Source organism: Stegostoma tigrinum, chromosome 10 (assembly GCF_030684315.1).
Source record: "Stegostoma tigrinum isolate sSteTig4 chromosome 10, sSteTig4.hap1, whole genome shotgun sequence".
Taxonomy (NCBI): domain Eukaryota; kingdom Metazoa; phylum Chordata; class Chondrichthyes; order Orectolobiformes; family Stegostomatidae; genus Stegostoma; species Stegostoma tigrinum.
In genome coordinates, this window is record NC_081363.1 from 36,595,118 (window position 1) to 36,614,591 (window position 19,474).

At 38.3% G+C, this 19,474-nt stretch overlaps 1 protein-coding gene across 6 annotated transcripts in view; it reads right to left on the reverse strand.

Annotated features, from left to right (window-relative positions):
* Window positions 1-19,474, reverse strand: part of ppp2r5ca (protein phosphatase 2, regulatory subunit B', gamma a) — a 156,228-nt gene that overhangs the window by 18,760 nt on the left and 117,994 nt on the right. For all 6 annotated transcript variants that reach the window (XM_048537089.2, XM_048537087.2, XM_048537088.2 and 3 more), the window contains 5 exons: window positions 17,721-17,780; window positions 10,489-10,597; window positions 5,856-5,909; window positions 2,533-2,703; window positions 2,177-2,304 (listed from right to left, as the gene is read on the reverse strand). In XM_048537089.2, coding sequence (XP_048393046.1) covers window positions 2,177-2,304; window positions 2,533-2,703; window positions 5,856-5,909; window positions 10,489-10,597; window positions 17,721-17,780 — 522 coding nt within the window. The remainder of the gene's footprint in view (window positions 1-2,176; window positions 2,305-2,532; window positions 2,704-5,855; window positions 5,910-10,488; window positions 10,598-17,720; window positions 17,781-19,474) is intronic.

Sequence of the window (19,474 nt, forward strand, 5' to 3'; positions counted from 1 at the left end):
CAAACAAATGCAAGTAACTGACGACAGGAACTTGTAACATATCTGATAGAAAAACCAAGAGTTTTCTAATTGCATACCTAGCAAATTCAGGAACCAGCTTTAAAATGCTGAAAAGATTTTGAATGCACGCTGTATGAACATATATCCTAAACGGACACCTACAAGTAGTAAAATAAAATGAACATGGATGCTGGAGATCTGAAATAAAAACAGGAAATGCTAGATAAACTCAACAGGACTGACTCTCAACAGGACTGACTCTCCACTGGTCTGATGCTGTCAGGCCTGCTGAGTTCCTCCCACACATTCTGAACTTGGAAGTTACAAGTTTCTTTGGAAGATTCTAATCACAGATCATCGAATCCCTATAGTGCGGAAACTGGCCCTTCGGTCCAATAAGTCCACACCGACCCTCAGAGCACCCATCCAAACCCATCCCCCTAAATCTACCTAATGTCCAAATCCCTGAACACTCCAGGCAATTTAACATGGTCAGTCCACCTAGCATGCACATCTTTGGACTGGGGAGGAAACCCAAACAGATATGGGGACAATGTGCGAACTCCACACAGACAGTCGCCCAAGGGTGGAATTGAGCCCAGGTCCCTGGTGCTGTGAGGCTGCAGTGCTAACCACTGTGCCGTCATGTACAGAGGACCGATACAGCAATGCTCCGAATGAATTTTTTTTTGAAAACAAAATTTAAAATGGTATTGAAGCCAATTATATTGAATACTGTTAAAATAAATTGCTTGACGTGCAAAACAAATTTGAGAGAGAGAACAAAATCACCAGATTTTATACCAGGTTTATACTAGGTTAGGAGGTGAGTACAGCAGACCAGACAGCATCGGAGGAATAGGTAAGATGACATTTCAGGTCGGGACCTTTTTCCTGACATAACCTGTCCATGTTCTCTCCCACCTGTCCACCCCTCAACCTCACTGACCAATCTCCACCACTCCCTACCTGCACTCACCTATCACCATGCCACCTACCTTCCGAAGCCCAAAACCACCTCTCTCTATTTCTGAGATTCCTTCCCTCCCACCCATAAAAGCATTTCTGAAGAAGGGTCCCGACCTGAAATGCCATTTTTCCTGCTCTTCTGATACAGCCTCGCCTGCTGTGTTCCTCCAGCTCCACACTGTATTATCTCTGACTCCAGCATCTGCAGTTCTTATTATCTCTAGAGAGTTATGAAGCCAGGTTGCAAAAAGTTGATTTGTATAACTGGTGTTCAGAAGGTTCGGGAGTATTGTAATGACATGATAAAAGGATCTAATGAGCAGATATAAGAAAACTATTTTTTTCTAATTGGCAAATCAAGAAAGGGCAGCACAATCTTTAAATTAGTCATGCCATTCAGAAGTGAAATGACAAGGAGTAGAAAATTAATACTCCTTTCCAAAAGATTGTGGTTGTTGGAACAACTGGAACTTTCAAACTTGAGGTCAATATATCGTTAACGAGGGCATCAAGGAACATGCAAGACAAGACATTGACCTGCTTTGATCTAACTGGATACAGAGCAAGTACAAGCAGATAGATGGCCCACTTCTGTTCTTAGGTATCTACACAAGTGCTTTCTGCTTATTAACACAAAACATTTTTGAAAATTAAAAACATGACTAATTGAATAATTAAAATATATGAGGTATTTGTGCTCCAAATTAAAACATGACTTATTTTATGCGAACACTTACCTTATTCTTTCATTGGCTGTGGAAATTATTGCTAAGGTCAGCATGCAACGCCTACTCCTAACTGCACTGGAGAGTAGTCAAGGGTCAACCACATTTTTAATGTGTTTTACTCAGCTGAGATAAGGATAACAGCCATTTTTGCCTTCAGGAAGTTTGCTAAACAAACAGGTTTATATAACAGTCATTGGTAGTTTCATGCTCATCATTACAGAGACAAGATTTACAATTTTACTGATTGAATTTTAAATTCACCAATTGTCAGGGTGCGATTTCAGCTTGTCTCCAAAACCTTGCCAGGTACTCTCTAACCATTATACCATCATCTCCCTTTATAATGGGGAAACATTCCTTCTTAATATTTGTACCTTCAGTATTTTTCATACAGCTACTTTATAACCCAATTTATTTCATAAGATATTTTGCATAATATTTATGAAAGGCCAGATGCAAAAATAGAACAATTCACTTACTTGTTCCAATGTGTCTTTGAATTACGATACAGGGATGGGAACATAATGGGCAAAATCTTGGCAGCATTGTCACTAATTAGACTCATGATGTACTCATTATTCCAATAGTACAAGGCTCGCTCAGCCACCTAGGTCAAAGAATGCACATCAAGAGAATAAAAGTAGTGAGACATCACTTGCAACTACAAGGAATTCATGTGATTTTACACTAGAGGCAATCGTTGTTACTACCTGATACAGTCCTTTGGCAATTTTAATAGTTTGGTCAGAACCACGATATATGCTTTAAAATAACACGTATTATAGTGAAAGCACAAGAATTATCCAAATCCTCTTCTTTACAACTTAGAGCTCACCTGAAAGTGTGGACTGGAAACACACTTAGCCAACTGTCGAAATAGGGGTTCCATGACTTTTACAAATTCTGATGGTTCAATTACATCTAAAATCTCTTCCAATTCATTTAGAAACATCACTTCCTTTGGACTATGGGTTTTTGGCCAGTATTTGAGCAATGCCATAACCACCTACAAAAAGTCAAAATGCTGTTGGAGCCATATATTGCAAAGCACATTAATTAACTTAAGAGAAGTCAATACAGCAAAAGTTCAGCAATTGAATAAAAATGTATAGCGATTAAACTAATCAATCATTTTTTTCAGCCCAGTGCGTTTGCAGTGATCATCAAGCAGTTATCCGCTCTAATCCCATTTCCAAACACTTGGTCCACAGCCTTACATGTTATGCACTTGCTCGTTCATCAAAATACTCTCAAATGCTGTGCTGCTTCTCATCTCCACAAGCCTTTCAGACATCGAGTTCCAGATAGCCATCACTCTCTGGGTTTAAAAAATCCTAATCCCTAAAGTCTTAAACAGCTCCATTATAACCACAGTAGGAAAAATTTCTGCAGATGCTGGAATCTGTACTGAAAACAAATGCTGGAAATTACAGCAGGTCAGACAGCATCCGTGACGAAAGAGCAAGCTGTCGTTTCAAGTCTAGATGATCCTTCAGAGCTGAAGGGGAGTGTGGAGGAGACAGCATTTGTGCTACAGTTTAAATGCTATTGTCACATTCCGATCACTTTATCTGAATTATCAACATTTTTTTTCCTCCACCAGCACCCTACACCAATAACCTCCCAAACTATAAGCATAACTGCTGTGCCAAACACAGACACGCACGAGAATTCCTGGAGGCATGGCATTCCAACCGGAACTCCATCAAACACATTGGCTCCAAATCAATCTACCATCCGCTGAGAAAAAGAACAGGAAATGACATCACCAACACAGGAAATGACATCACCAACCCAAGGAAACCTAAACAGATAAATAGAAAGCGGGACACAACACCAGCGCTTCATTGGAGGCTCACTGATGATGTTACGTCTGGTGACGAAACGTCTGAAAACTAACCTTCCAGATCAGCGAGGAAACTCACATCCAGAACCTCAACCTGAGCTACAAATCTTCTCAAAACTCGCTTGAAAATTAATGTCAGAACAACTGCAACCTCCTTCCTTGCATCTCACAGAAGTCTGAGATACATCTCAACTGGGCCTGGGGATTTATTCCATTTTAAGGCCACTAAAACAGTAATAATTTCTCCCTCTCTGATGTCCTTGAACAAAGCACAGTTGAGTTCTCCCAATTGGTTTCTATACCTATATCATCCTTCTCTATACAGTACTCCTGTAAAATCTCACTTGTATTTTCCAACTCCATTCATCGTTTATCACACCAGTTTCTAACAGGCTTTCCTCTTTCCTTGGCTATCCTCTTGACTCGAAGACTTTTGTGAAACATCTTTGGCTTTTCCTTTGTTTTACCTGCAAACGTTCCTTCACACTACTTTTCGCTTCTGTGAATTCTCACTTAAGTAAAACTCTACAATCTCGATATGCCTCTACGGCTTCCAGTGTTTTGAGCTCAGTATCTACAATAAACATCCCCTTTTCCCTATCCAATCCTGTACATTTGTCTAAATTTAGTGTTCACTGTACTACACTATCTTTCACCTTTAAGGGAATATGTTGGCCACACTCTTTTTGAGAGTCTCCTACTGTATTTATAAAATTTCCTATAGGTTGTTGCTCCCACTCCACTTTGGCCAGATCTTGTCTCATCAGATTAAAATTGGCTCGCCTCCAGTGCAGAACCTTCATTTCTATTCCATCTTTGCCCTTTTCTATAGCTACTTCAAATGTTACCGAGTTATGGTCACTATCAATGAATTGCTCCCCCACCATTTGCCTGGCTTGGTTCCCAAGAATTCAGTCCAGTACCATGCTCTCCCTTGTCAGGATTTCTAACTGCTGTCTTAAAATAATCTCCTAGATAAATTGTGAGAATTCCATCCCTTCTGCGACTTGCATATTTTGCTTAACCCAGTTAGTACTGGGAAAGTTGAAAGCCCCCCACTATAGGGATAACCATAAATCTGAAATTTATGTACATACATTCCTTTCTTTCGCTGTTTGGGGGTCCAAAGTACATTCCCAATTATATGACTGCCCCCTTTTTTGATTTCAAGCTCATATTGCAAGAAGCCTCAATTGAGGGGTAATCTACAGTATCATCCCTTTTTATTATAGTCATTGTCTCCTTGATCAATACTGCAACATCACCTATTCTTGTACATCTCTCCAAAGATTCCTACACTTTGGGTTATTGAACTGCCAGTCTTGCCCTTCCTTGACCATGGCTATGCAATCGCAATATCATATCCCCGAGTGTTAACCAGCATCCTCAACTCATCCGTCTTACTCTCCAGGCCCTTTACATTGGAATAAATGTCATCCAGTTTTCTTGTGCTCCCTTGTGCCTCAATTTGATTATATTCATTGTCTTCCACATTTGCTTGCTTTTTCTTTCAAATTGGTTTGTTCATCATTCTCTCATGCATTTCCACACCTCATCCCAATACGCTGCCAAATTAGTTTAAACCCCCAGCAACAACATTAGCACAAATAAGCATGTGAAACTACTTGTTATCAGTTTAAGTAATTACCTCACAACATTAGTTGCCTTTTGATGACACCTAGAAAGCAGCCCCTTTTAGCATTGCGTGACGGCAATATGTTGTCAGCTGGCACAAACAGCATGATGTGGTCCAATTAAGCCAAATAACCACCACATATTTTGCAAAACTAGCCTATATAGTCACTATTCTGTAAATAAATTTCTTCCTATATGAGCTATTTCTTTAATCTGCAGATATCCAAAAAATAAACTTTATATAGCAATGTACTTCATTAACTGCATCAATTAACTAGAGCTCATTCGTTATTGGTAACATAGAAAGAAGGTAATTAATATAATTAGAATTAAAAGGTTTCTGAAACCAGAAAATGTAGCCAGTATGGGCTAATTATTTTGCAACAAAATTACATCATGTTCATTACAATTGATTTTTGAAACAGGCTAAATCAAAATAAAACAGATCAACTAAAATGTAAGTTTGAACAGCAAATAGATGCTATGTATTTCAAAAATAACCAGAGAATGCATTATGAACACTTAAGTACTGATAAACGCTATGCATTTTTGGAAGTGCATTCTTCAGAATCTTTAAACAAAACAGAACACTAAATCCCCTTCTCAAAGGAATACAAGTCCAAATTTAGAATCATTTCAATTAAGGTAAATACATCACATAATTGAGGTAAACTCACAGGTTCCGTGAGAGTGCTGTCTTTCTCCAAGAACTGCACCACACAGTATGCCAGCTGAAGAAAGGACAGAAAGCAACAAGTTAAAGCACCACATTATTTTTCCTTCTATGACTTGGAATATGCTTGCATTGTTGGATTAGTAGCTCCATAGTACCTTCTAATCAAGTAAAACAAACGTGATTTACACTGTTCCAAACTTCTTTTGCATGGTACTAGTTTAATGTCAAATACAGATCTCTCTGTCTGATAAGTGATTAATGCTATAATTAATGCCAATAAGTGCTAAACTGCAATTTACTCTCACAGGGTAATGAAATCAGATACCTAATCCCAAATTTAGGTTCCATTCTCATTTAGCAGTATAGTTCATTTCATACTGAATACTTATTTCATAGCTGCAACATCACTCCTGTTCAATATGTCTAATACTTCAGCAATAAAAGAATGAACTTTTTTTTGAAAAGGAGTAGAGAAGAAGAAAAATCAGAAAAGTCCACTAATGAAATAGATACCTAGAAAACAAAGGTGCAGAAGGAGACCATTGTGCACATATCATCGGAAAACAAGTTACTGAGTCTAATTCCATCTTTCAACTATTAGCCCATGGCCAAAGGTTATAGCTCAAGTGAAGCTTTTTTTGAACATGATAAGGGGGATTTCTGCTCCAGGCACCGAGATCCACAATCCCATCTCTCTGGTGGGAAAGTACTGTCTTCTATCAATTACTGGTTACTGACCTCACTGTTAAGGAATACAGGTCCCTACACACGTCAGTTTAATCTGTCACTGTCAAATTCAGTCCTTTGCTTCCCGTCATGAATCAATTTTAGATCCAACTTCCCATTTTGCCTCGGATGTCTTGGGTTTTTTAAATTTACTGACCATTATACCTCATGGAACCTTGTCAAAAGCCCAGCTCAAACCCAAGGAGACTACGCCAATACATTAATCCTCTTCACTTATTCTGGATAACTTCTTAAAAATAAATTCAATAAGTGGAATGACATTCCTGTAGCAAATAGATTATAACTGTCCTTGATTAGGTGATGTCCTTCCAAATATCAATTTATATAGTCCTTCAGAAATGTTTTCAATATCTTACTCATTACTGAGGTCAGGCTGATTGGCCTGGAAATACTTAGGTTTCCCCCATCTCTCTTTTTAAAAGGACAGATCAATATTAGAATTTGTGTCGCATCACATCTGTAGTCAGAGATGGCTGAAAAAATGCTACAGTTTTAAGTCTTCCATAGTATCCCTACAGTGTGAAAGCAGTCCATTTGGCCCAACAAGTCAACTCTCTGAAGAACAGCTCATGCAGATTCACTCCCTACCCTATCCCTGTAACCCTACATTTCCCATGACTAATCCACCTAACCCACACAACCCTGGACATTATGAGCAATTTAGCAAGGCCAATCCACCTAACCAGCACATCTTTGGACTGGAGGAGGAAATGAATGCAGACACGGGGAGAATGTGCAAACTCCACACAGACAGTTGCCAGAGAGTGAAATTGAACCCGGGTAACTGGTGCTAAGAAGCAGCAGTGCTAACCACTGAGCCACTGTGCTGCCCCTTGCTTCTCTTAACCTATGGATTATATTTCATGTAGACACATAGAATTCTTGAAAGTAGATAAATCAAAGTACATCAACAATTCCTTTTTAAACTTTTTCTTCATTCAACTATTTCACACACCTCCACGTTAAATACAACTGTTTTACTCCCTCAATAGTTTCAGTTGTGCAACGTAAAGTAAAAATTCTGCCAATAAGACATGGGAGAACATATATAGTAGAATAAATAAATACACTAATTTGCAAAACGGATTGATGTCAATGGCATGGGTTCAATTCCCGCACTGGTTGTTGTTACCAAAAAGACCTCAACCTCTCTGCTCACCTGGAGGTGTGGTGACCCTCAGGTTAAACTACCACCAGTTGTGTCTCTCTAATGGGAGAGCAGCCATATGGTCTGGTAACTTTACCTTTGCCTTTTCCTTTAATGGTAAAGTTAAACTTATCCCTACTTACATTTAAAACCAGTGACACCAAGGCTCTATACAGGCTGATTTCAGTTGAATTTTTCGGAAAAAACAATTGGATTATAAAATATACAATTCTCCTTCAGAATGTACCATTTATAAAGTCACATCATAGACTAAGAACATCTAATTTGTTTGTGAAAGTATTTGCAAATGAAAATCTACGATATTTTGTAAACTATCAGGTTACATCTATAATCCACTGCCAATATGATTATCAAGTACAAGATAGTATACAAGGTATGTCATAATAATAACACATTGAAACATAGGTTCCACTGAAAATAATAGCTTGTTATTTAGTTCTAAAGTTGGTGGAAACTGTCCCTCCATTAATAGAGTAAGAATTTCTGGAGGCAAGTTTTACTCAATCCAATTTAAAATTGAAGTTGAAGTGACAATTGTACTCTATGCAGGTGGTAGGAAAATACACCTTCCGAAACAAAGATTATAGCATGCAGAGACAAAGAAAATAAATATATTTTTAATGTATCTAAAAGATTTAATGTCACAACATCTGCCTTTGTTTGACAGCAGAGAGATAACATTACAATTCCGAATTATGGAATGCGTTGATAAAATTTGAATTAGCTTTACTTCACTGTTTCGTGTGAGTAGGTGACAAAGTTTACAAGTCGCCACTTACGGTGGCAACTCAGGTACAAATTTACCTAGGTAAAGACTCTCGAGGTCAAATTCTTAGGAAAAACATTAGAAAAATACAAGAAATGTAAAGTCCACCATTACAGATTTTTACGCCATCTTAGACAGAAAAGTATAAAATCATAGAAGTAAATTAGAATAACAGTCCTTCCAACCTGGTTTGTACAGGCCCTTGCCTCAAAACTGAGAGCCCGTGGTCTGTGATGACTTTATTTGAGGGTCAAGGGCAGGAAGTAAGAAGAAAGGAGGAGAGAAAAAAAAAAAATCACAAAAAGAAAAAAAACGGACGAATCGTATGAGTTCTGGCTGAGGAGTCCTACTCTTCCCCATCTTTGAGTAAGCCTATTAAGGCAGATAAATCTATTTCTGCTAATGACCACATTGTGGCTCAGTATGGCTACAGTATCAAAAAACCTGGTTTTGCACATTTTATTGGAATGAAATCAGTGGTCATCTGTATAATGCCCTGATATACGACTACAAATTTGGCTACAGATAAAGGCGGATAGAGATCAAAACAGATAGATAATAAAATAAATTGCAAAAGGCTTTTGAAAAATTTGAAGAAATTGAATTTTAACTTGGAAAGCCAGGACAAAATAATTGAACATTTACACTAAACTATTTTACATAAAAGATAATTCAGTAAGAGGTCTGATCATGAGGTTCACAAATGATTTGAAAACTAGCGGACAGTAAACAGTGAGGACCACAGACTTAGGTTACAGGAGGATACAGAATTCAGTTTGGACAAATGAGGTGATGTATTTAGACAGGACAAGAAGTAAAAGGAATACATGAACAAGATTAGGACCTGAGAAGTACCAAGGATCAGAGGGACCTTGGTGTGCATGTCTACCAGTCTGTTAAGGTATGAAGGCAGGTACTTGGCTTTATCAGCTGAGGCAGAGAGGTTAAGAAGAGGGAGGTTATGCTGTAACTGTATAGAAGGTTGGTTAGGCCCCAGCTACTGCACTGTGCAATTCTGGAAGGCACATTATAGGAACGATATTACTACACTGGAGAGAGTGCTGGGGAGATTTACCACCAGCTGCCTGGGCTGGAAACTTTTAGTTATGAACAGAGATTGGATGGGCTGGGGCGTTTTCCTTGGAACACAGGAGACTGTAGAGGACATGACTGAAATGTATAAAATTTGGAGGGACGCTGACAGGGTGGGTAAGAATAAACATTTCCTCTTTGTACAGGGATCAGTGACCTGGGGCATGGATTTAAGGTACGGGGCAGGAGGTTTAGAGGGGATTCAAGCAAAATGTTTTGCATCCAGAGGGTGGTGAGAATCTTGAACACACTGCCTGCAGAACCAGAAACCCAGTAAACATTCAACCAGCATTTAGATGTGCACATGTCATGCAAAGGCATATGATACGCCAAGTGCTGGAAAATGGGATTAGAATAGCTAAGTGCTTGTTTTTGACTGATACAGACCTGATGGGACCTTTTCTGTTCTGTAGATCTCTATGATCAAGATTCTACAAATGAGTTAATGGGAAAGACAACAATAGGAGGTGGTCAGAAAATGGGCTGCACAGAACAAGATGCACATTTGAAGGAAGGGAACATTCTGACAATGGAATGTCAAATTAACACCAGATGCTAGGGCTTTTGATCCATAATAACCATAAGTTCTAACTGCTGCTTTATAGAAAGAGATTCAGAGTTAAGGTGGTTGGCATGGTTACTGACAGAGTACAATACTGCAATTCTTCCTTTCATGGAAGGACTAACTTTAGCCATGAAATATTTGTTTTTCAATGGAACTAGAGTTACAATATATTGAATTATGGCTAAGCGCATGGAATAAACTGGATCAATACTAATGAAGTAATTCAGAAACGGCAGTCCAAATTCCTGCTTATTTTTTAAAAATCAGTTTCCACAAAATACGTATTCAATATTTACCTGTGGATGATAGACACTGAGAGATTTTACTTTGTGGAGTGGTAACAATACTTTCAGCAAGAAAACTTTGTGTTCTTCTTTCAATGGCAAGGCAAATCCATTAATTATGCTACAGCAAGAAGAAAAAAAATGTTAGCCAACGGAGTACTCGTACTACCTAACTACTCCAAATACTTGAAACAAAAATTGGCTTCTAGCAAATCGGTGGTACTGCTGCAGATGTGCTCAAGTCCAAGATAACAAAGTGTGAGGCTGGATGAACACAGAAGGGCATCCTCCCATAATCACGCACAATTAGTCATAGAACTTAGACTGCAGCTGAAGGAACTTTGGTTTAGAGATACTAAGTTGGAGGCTGTGCCACATATCAAGAAGGGAGAAATTACTTGGACTCTGTTTCAGGAAGCAGTGAAACCCCTTAGGACAAGATTATCTGATTTGGTTTGTTATCTACATTTAGAGGATGCAACTGCAAATGAGATAGGAATGGGGAACTGAGAAGACATAAGTGGAGGGGCCACAGCCCTTGTAATGGTCAAACAGATTGAAGGTCCCGCAGTCTGTATGGACAAAAGTTTATGTTGCAAACTGGAGGAGTGAACTGACCATGATACCACAGCACAGGAGTCCAACCAGGCAACATTTTTAGGAGCGCAGTGATAGTAGGAGATTGTAACAAGGGTAGTAGAATAATCACGGGAACTTCAATTTACATGTAAACCAAATAAATTGTCTTAACACTAATATAGGGAAGAATAAATTTCTGAATGCATACAAAATAGTCTTCTAGAACAGTATGAACCAACCGGAAAACAGGATTGTATATTGAATATCAGTATTGTACAACAGGATTTAATTAATAACTTCAACGTGAAGGAGCCTCAAGGAATGAGTAATCACAATGTGATGGAATTTTACATTAACTTCTGATTTGTAGGGAATCAAACTTCAAATAAAAAGGTTGTAAGGGTCAAATTGCTGTATAGCTGATCATACATTAAGAAGGTATGATGGACAGGAAATGGCTAGCTTTAAACAATTAATACATGACCTATTATGTAATTAATATAAATATTATTCCTAAACCTTTGAGATACAAAAACACAACAAGTGATCCAATCATGGCTAACAGAGAAATTAAAGACTGTATTGGGGCAAAGGAAGAGCTTACAAAGTTGCCAAGAAAACATTGCGTCTGAAGATTGAGAACATCAGAATTTAGTAAAGGATGAACATTAAATTGATAAAAGAGAAAACAGATTAAAATAAAAAGTCTCTCTCATTTTTCTAAACTCCAGAGAGTATGGGCCTAAACTGCTCCATCTCTCTTCATAAGACAAATCTCTCCTCTATGGAATCAATCCACTGAACCTCCTCTTAACTGCCTCAATGCAACTACATCCCACCTCAAGTAAGGGGATTCAAAGCTCCAGGTGCAGTCTAAACCTGCATACTGGTTTTCTGCAATTCATATTTCTTGCTTGTTAACTGTGGGTGGTGAGGTGTACAATTTACAAAATATGTAACTGAATTTTTTCAATTAGAGAGAAAAAAAATCCTAACTTCATTTTAGCAAGTTGAATCATTCCACTGGTTCATTTAGTTATTGTTCTGGCAGGCAATTTTCATTGGTTATTGGGAATGTTCTGTAGATCTGCCTCCTTTTGATTTCTACATTTCTTCTAAAACTTTTTAATTCTGTATTGTTGCTATTTTTGTTTTAAGATAAATTAACAAAACATGACAGCAAAGAAGTGACAAAAATACAGCAAAAGGAAGTAATGACAAAAAAAAATGTTAACACATTTCTAGCACATCTCTCACGTTGGGCCAGACAGAAATAACACAAACAGAGCAGGAATAGGCCATTTGACCCTTCACTACTGACCTGCCATTCAATACAATTATGGCTGATCACAGAACTCAATACCCTAATCTTACACTGTCCTCCTGCCATCTCTTGATCACTTTAGCCACAAGAGCTATATCTACCTATTTCTTGAAATCACAATGCTTTGGCCATTTTCTGATAGTGAATTCTACAGGCTCACAACTCTCTGGGATAAAGACATTCTTCCTGAACTCGGTCCTAAAAGGTTTAGTCTTTATACTTAAGCTATGACCCCTGGTCCTTGAATCTCCCACTTTGACAGCATCCTTCTTGTATTTAATCTATCTAGTTCGGTTAGAGCTTTGTAGGTTTTTATGACACCCCCCCTCCCCTGCCATTCTTTAAACTCTAGCAAACACAATCCTAACTGACTCACTCTCTTCTCATACATCAATGCTATCAGCCTAGAAATCAAGCTGGTAAACCTTTGCTGCACCTACTCTGTACCAAGACAATCCTTCCTCATATAAGGAGGCCAAAACTACAAGTAATATTCTAGGTGTGACCTCACCAATGCCCTGCATAATTGCAGCAAGACTTTCTTGTTCCTGAACTCAAATCCTCTTCCTATGAAGGTCAACATACAGTTTGCCTTCTTTACTGAAACTGAGCACTTACTTTCAGTGACTCTCAACTTCTCTATCTGTCTCCCATAACCCTCAACTCTTGATGTTAAACAAAAATTGGAGTTACGTCGCAATGAATGAATTCAGTGATCCTGCCTACATTGCTCAGAAGAAACTGCACATCTCCATTTTAAATAAGAGATCCCCAATCCGAAACTGTGCCTTGAAGGTCTTATGGGGAAAGGCTGAGGGACTTGAGGCTGTTCTCATTAGAGAGAAAAAGGTTGAGAGGTGACTTAATTGAAACATATAAAATAATCAGAGGGTTAGATAGGGTGGATAGGGAGAGCCTTTTTCCTAGAATGGTGACCGCGAGCATGAGGGGGCATAGCTTTAAATTGAGGGGTGAAAGATATAGGACAGATGTCAGAGGTAGTTTCTTTACTCAGAGAGTAGTAAGGGAATGGAACGCTTTGCCTGCAACGGTTGTAGATTCGCCAACTTTAGGTACATTTAAGTCGTCATTGGATGAGCATATGGACGTACATGGAATAGTGTAGGTTAAATGGGCTTCAGATCGGTATGACAGGTCGGCACAACATAGAGAGCCGAAGGGCCTGTACTGTGCTGTAACGTTCTATGTTCTAGTTCTGAAAATCCCATGAAAACATTTTCTCACCATTTACCTTGTCAGGCCTCTTTAGAATCAGTAAGATCACCTCTCCTGTAAACACCAGTCAGTATAGATCCAACTTACTTAACGTTTTATAATAAATCAACTTTCTAATTCCAGGAATACAGAGAACAGGAGCATGACAGGCTGCAGGTATTGAAAAAGAACCAAGAAAAGGACAAGGATGGAATTGAAGACAAGTTGGAAAAGATCAAGTACAATTAGAGTGCAGATGATTGCAGGAAATTAGCAAACAAGGTTTGGGACAAAGAAGCAGCAGCAAGCTGGAATGGGAATTTGTTTATATTGAAAACAAAAAATACACTATGGTCACATAATCAATAGATATGTCACTCTTATCTGTATAAATCATCCTGTTGCTAAATTTTACTCTCGTTTATTGTTTCCCTCTCCCATTTGTCCTACTTTGCCTTTTATTCTATTTCCCTTTCAGAACAGAAGCAGATGCTTTGGTGTAACAGAAAGGAAATTCAAATTAGTGATGGAATACTGAATTCTGCACTTGTGGGTAAACAATAGATTTCTCCTGGCCATATCTATAGATTGTAGGCAAATGCCAATTATATGAGGAATTTTGTTACAGCTTCTTGATGAATATGGCGGTGCTTGGTGGTTTAGATGAGTCTAAATGGCAGGTTGGAAGTGAAAGCAGAGCAAATGGACTTCCAAACTGCTCGCCTGATGTCATACAGGAAACTTGCCAGAACGGCAACTACTGCACCCAATGGGAATACCGAAGGGCAGCACAGCCATAAAGGCGGCAAATACTTCAAGAGGCTGGCATGTTTATATGGCTAGTGTCTGTTGCTTAGAGGTCAAATTGACAGGGCTATGCCAAGCTTTTTGGGATGAAACAATTTACAATAAATAATAATGAGAGTAAAAGTTAAAAGTGGAGCTGACAGAAAAGTTGACATAATGGAACCCAGATGTCCTGAAAGGTGAATCATGAATGAAAAGTAGAAAGGGACTGGAATCAGAGGCAGAAAGTACACTAAGATGATTTCTGGGATAATTTTCGTATTGGCTCAGATTTGGAATTCAGGCAGATGTTTTAACCTAAAATGGGAGTAACACAGGGGAACAAGCATTACAAAGAAAAAAATAAAACTTCTTTGAAATTACATGATTGCCTATGCTTTTTGCCTTCCTTATAATTAAGCACTGACATCAAGTATCAAGGTATATGCCTCAAAACCTCCCCTATCCATTAATTGTTCAGACAATTATAAAATATATTCTTTCCTGTACCTGTTTTAACACTAACAAAATGTTTTGCTAATTGGACATTTTTCCAAAACAGCAATCTGATCATTTGTGAATTGTTCTGAAGGCTTTCCTCTACAATAAAGCATAAAGCATTGTACTTGGGTACAAATCAGGAATGCAATGCACTAAAAAGATGCCAAACTGATGTGTGACTGAAATCTTCAGACACTATGTGAGACTTAGTGATGTTGCACTATTCTCCATTTGTAAAACAAATTAATTAACATCATATTACAGTAACAAACTAACACACATGGGCTCTTTGATTTTAATTTGAAGAAATCCAAGAGATAGAAACAAACAGATAATGAGACATTAATTTTTGGAATTACAGTTGGTTGCTGTCACTTTTACTCTTTCAAAATGTCTCTTGCTTTCAATTGTCTTGAGTTCAATGTTTTAATCAACTTTCTTTATATTAACACAAGCTTGAGTGTCCAATTTATTTTTAAACACTAAACTAAGCGCTTTTGGAAATGAAAACAGGTTTCAGAAAGGTCCATTCTCAGTGCATAGCACCCAGTTGGTCAAAAAAAGGTAGAACAAAATACTTTCTGAATGGATTATAATATTGCATCTCTTGGAAAGAAGCTATAAGTTTACTATTTCCTTGTCAACATTTTACCAGAGCAGATTATTGATCTCTTTTGTTATAAAACTGATCACTTTCAGAATGACAAATAATAATTGTGGTAGAAGAATCACTGGGATCTCAAACATTTATAACCTATATCAATGGCAAGGATGAAGGGCCACTTTGCATTGTAGCCAGACTTAATAATAATACAACATAGGTAGGAAAGGGATGAGTATGCAAAAGGGTATGGATTAAGTGAGTGAGGAATATAATGTGGGGAAATGAGATTGTTCACCAGCAGGAAGAACAGAAAAGTTAATTATTATTAATAATGGAATTTATTAAATTCTTCAATGGAAAGAGACTACAGAATGATCTGTATGTTCTTGGATATCTCAAAACAATAGCAGACAGGTACAATGAATAATTAGGAGATTATTGAGAGAGATGGAGCATAAAATAGGGAATCCTCGCTACAACTGTACAAGGAATTAGGGACATCACATCTAGGGAGCGCTAGGTACAGTTTTGGTCTCTTTACTGAAGGAACAATATATTTGTAATGATTGCACTTCAGAGACCAGTCACTAGATTTTTGCAAGCAAAGTTTGAACAGGCTGGGCCTATTTGCACTGGTGTTGAGAGGAACAAGGGGCAATTTAGCCTAGTTGGCAGGGTTGTAACACAAAATTGATGGCAACACTGTGGGTTCAATTCTTGTACCAGTTGCAGTTACAATGAAGCAATCTTCTTTTCTTAACCTCTCCTCTCACCTGAGGCACGGTGACTCTCAGGCTAAACCACCACCAGTCTACTCTTAAATGAGTGGGCAGCCCCATAGTCCGCTCGGACTATGGTGACTTGATCTTAATCTAATTGAAGTGCAAGATTCTGAGGGGCCTTGACAGGATAGACGTTGACAGGATATATTTTCCCTTATGAGGCCAATCTAGAAAAATAAGGTTAACTGTATATAGGCCATTCACTTTTTAATTGTATATGCACAAATGAAGAGACAAGCTGACTGATACTGGTGGTAGGGATGTAAGGCTTATAGAGTTGCAAGCTATTCATTTGTAATGTTTAATTTCATAATTAAATCAAAAGTTGAAAAAGATAAGACTTTCGGCCTTCATCAATTCATTCTAAGGAATTCAACAGGTGCAGGCTAAAAATAAGGGTGTCTACTATTTAAGAGTAAGATGAAGTGGAATTTCTTCTGAATGTAGTTGGTCTGTGGAATTTTCCTCCCCAGAGACCAGTGAATCAATCTGTCAGATATATGAATCATGCTGCAATTTACAACACGAAATCTCATCACTTTTTTAGGAAATGTAACTGCAACATGGCACGGGACTAGCCTCAAACTGTCAACTGTATTGTTTGTTTTAATTGTGTGCATTTACTTGCATTGCTATTCTACCTTTCACTTAAAAACATCTCATACATAGGTTGCACAATATAATTAATAAATAAACTTTGAGAACTTTATTTAAAGTTAACACCTGACCTAAAGAATACAAAATGGTATAAAATTCCATAGCAGTAAACTTTACTTAAGTTTTATTTTCATGTATGTCAGTGTATGGGTTTGCTGCTCATTTTTAAATATTTTTCTCCCTTCCCCATCTCAATCAAGAACACACACATTTTGAGGTAGTTTTCTAAACTCTCATGTAAATTTTAATTTGGACATATTTTATAAATTTCTCAGAATAGATCCTTAACTATTGTTGAATATCAACTTTATCATTTTAAAGATGTTGAAATCACTTGCATTTCCTGTGACTTTCATCGTTCTTGGCTACTTCTGCATGAAACATAATGCTGTTATTTGCTGCTTTAATTGAATTGTAATGCTTCAAAAGATCTTATCTACTTTCAAATGCAAATTACAGGTCAAGATTTTTGTTAATATAAAATGAAATAATAAACCTGGAATAATAAACCTCATCACAAGCACACACATACTTAAATGCATTACCACATGGGAGCAAAACAAGTACCTGCAACCTACTTACATTTCCTTTTGATATACCACAGACCTATTTTTAAATACTTCTACTCAAACAAACTATGCTCACATACACATTCCCTTCTGGTAGTTATGGTGGTTATAAATCGATACTTTTGACTAAATATTCTTTTGAAAAAATTTAAGTATATTGCTTTCAATTGTCAGTTTTAAAATTTAGAATAGCTCCACATTGCTCAAAGAAAATAGCAATTACTCACCTTCCCAAAATTTCCAATAATTCTGCTATACCATTGTGATGTTCAGTTTCATAAATAAACCTAGGACAAATGAAATAATTGTAACATGTTCAGAAAAGAATCACACTAAATCCTATTATGTACAAGCCAGACAGCAATAGAGAATGATATAATTACAAAGGATAATTATACAAAAGGTTGTATTCTAGAAATCCAGTTCAGAGGTCCAATTTCATCATGCAAGTACAGAAATGGAAATTAACTTTTGAGTGGGAAGTTGTTTAGTTGTGAAAAATATCAACTTGCAATAATATCATACCTTTAAGATATTGGAACATGCCAAGACATTCTTTACAGGACATGAGAAGTATAACATTGAGCTATATTACGAGCAAAATCTTGGTGATGCATCACTTGTGCCATCACCCAACTTTTCTTACTTACACCTTTTAATCATCGATTCTCTTCCGTTTCAAATGCCTGTCTAGCTTTCACATAAATGAATCTATACTATTCACTTCAGCCACTTCCTGTGGCACCAAGTTCCACACTGCCTCTACTCTTTCGGTTGAGAAATTTCTTCTGTATTCATAGTTGGATTTCTTGGCTACTCTTGGGCAGCAGAGTGGTCAGCACTGCCACCTCTCAACACCAGGGGCCTGGGTTCAACTGCACTCTCAGGCAACTGTCTGTGTGGACTCTGAACATTCTCGCTCTGTTTGTGAGTTTCCTCCAGGTGTTCTGGTTTCCTCTCAGTTCAAATACACGCAGGTTAGGTGGACTGACAGAGTTAAGTTGCCTATCGTATCCAGGTATGTGCAGGCTAGGTGGTTAGCCATGGGAAAGGGTAAGGTTATAGAGTGGGTCTGGGTGGGACGCTCTTCCGAGGGTCAGTCTTGACGGACCAAATAGCCTCTCTCTCTGCACTGTAGAGATTTATGAGTTTATGAAACTCTTAAAACTGACAGCCTCTAATTAGCACGAGAAAGGAAAGTTCACTCTGTACCTGCTGTATCAAAACTTAAGATACCTATAACGAAAAACCAAGAGAAAACTCCTACTGATCCATCACCAACCATGCTCCTTAAATGTTAGATCAGCATTCCTTCATATTGTTTTTATTCTGAAGAACAGAAGGCCAAGAATGCATGCCATATTAAGGACTTCAAAAATGGTCCACTAAAGGCACCTTTATTGTACAAGCACTAGTCCAGGAGGGCAGGGGTCCAGAGTGAGCCTGAGAGAACCAGCGTACTCACCCATGTACTGTCAAACATATTGAATAGTACTATCAGAAGCGGCTTCAGCACAAAACAACAAGATAAAATTCTGAGATAATAAAATGTGAGGCTGGATGAACACAGCAGGCCAAGCAGCATCTCAGGAGCACAAAAGCTGACATTTCGGGCCTAGACCCTTCATCAGAGAGGGAGATGGGGAGAGGGAACTGGAATAAATAGAGAGAGAGGGGGAGGCGGACCGAAGATGGAGAGTAAAGAAGATAGGTGGAGAGAGTGTAGGTGGGGAGGTAGGGAGGGGATAGGTCAGTCCAGGGAAGACGGACAGGTCAAGGAGGAGGGATGAGGTTAGTAGGTAGCTGGGGGTGCGGCTTGGGGTGGGAGGAAGGGATGGGTGAGAGGAATAACCGGTTAGGGAGGCAGAGACAGGTTGGACTGGTTTTGGGATGCAGTGGGTGGGGGGGGGGGGGGGGGAGAGCTGGGCTGGTTGTGTGGTGCAGTGGGGGGAGGGGACGAACTGGGCTGGTTTAGGGATGC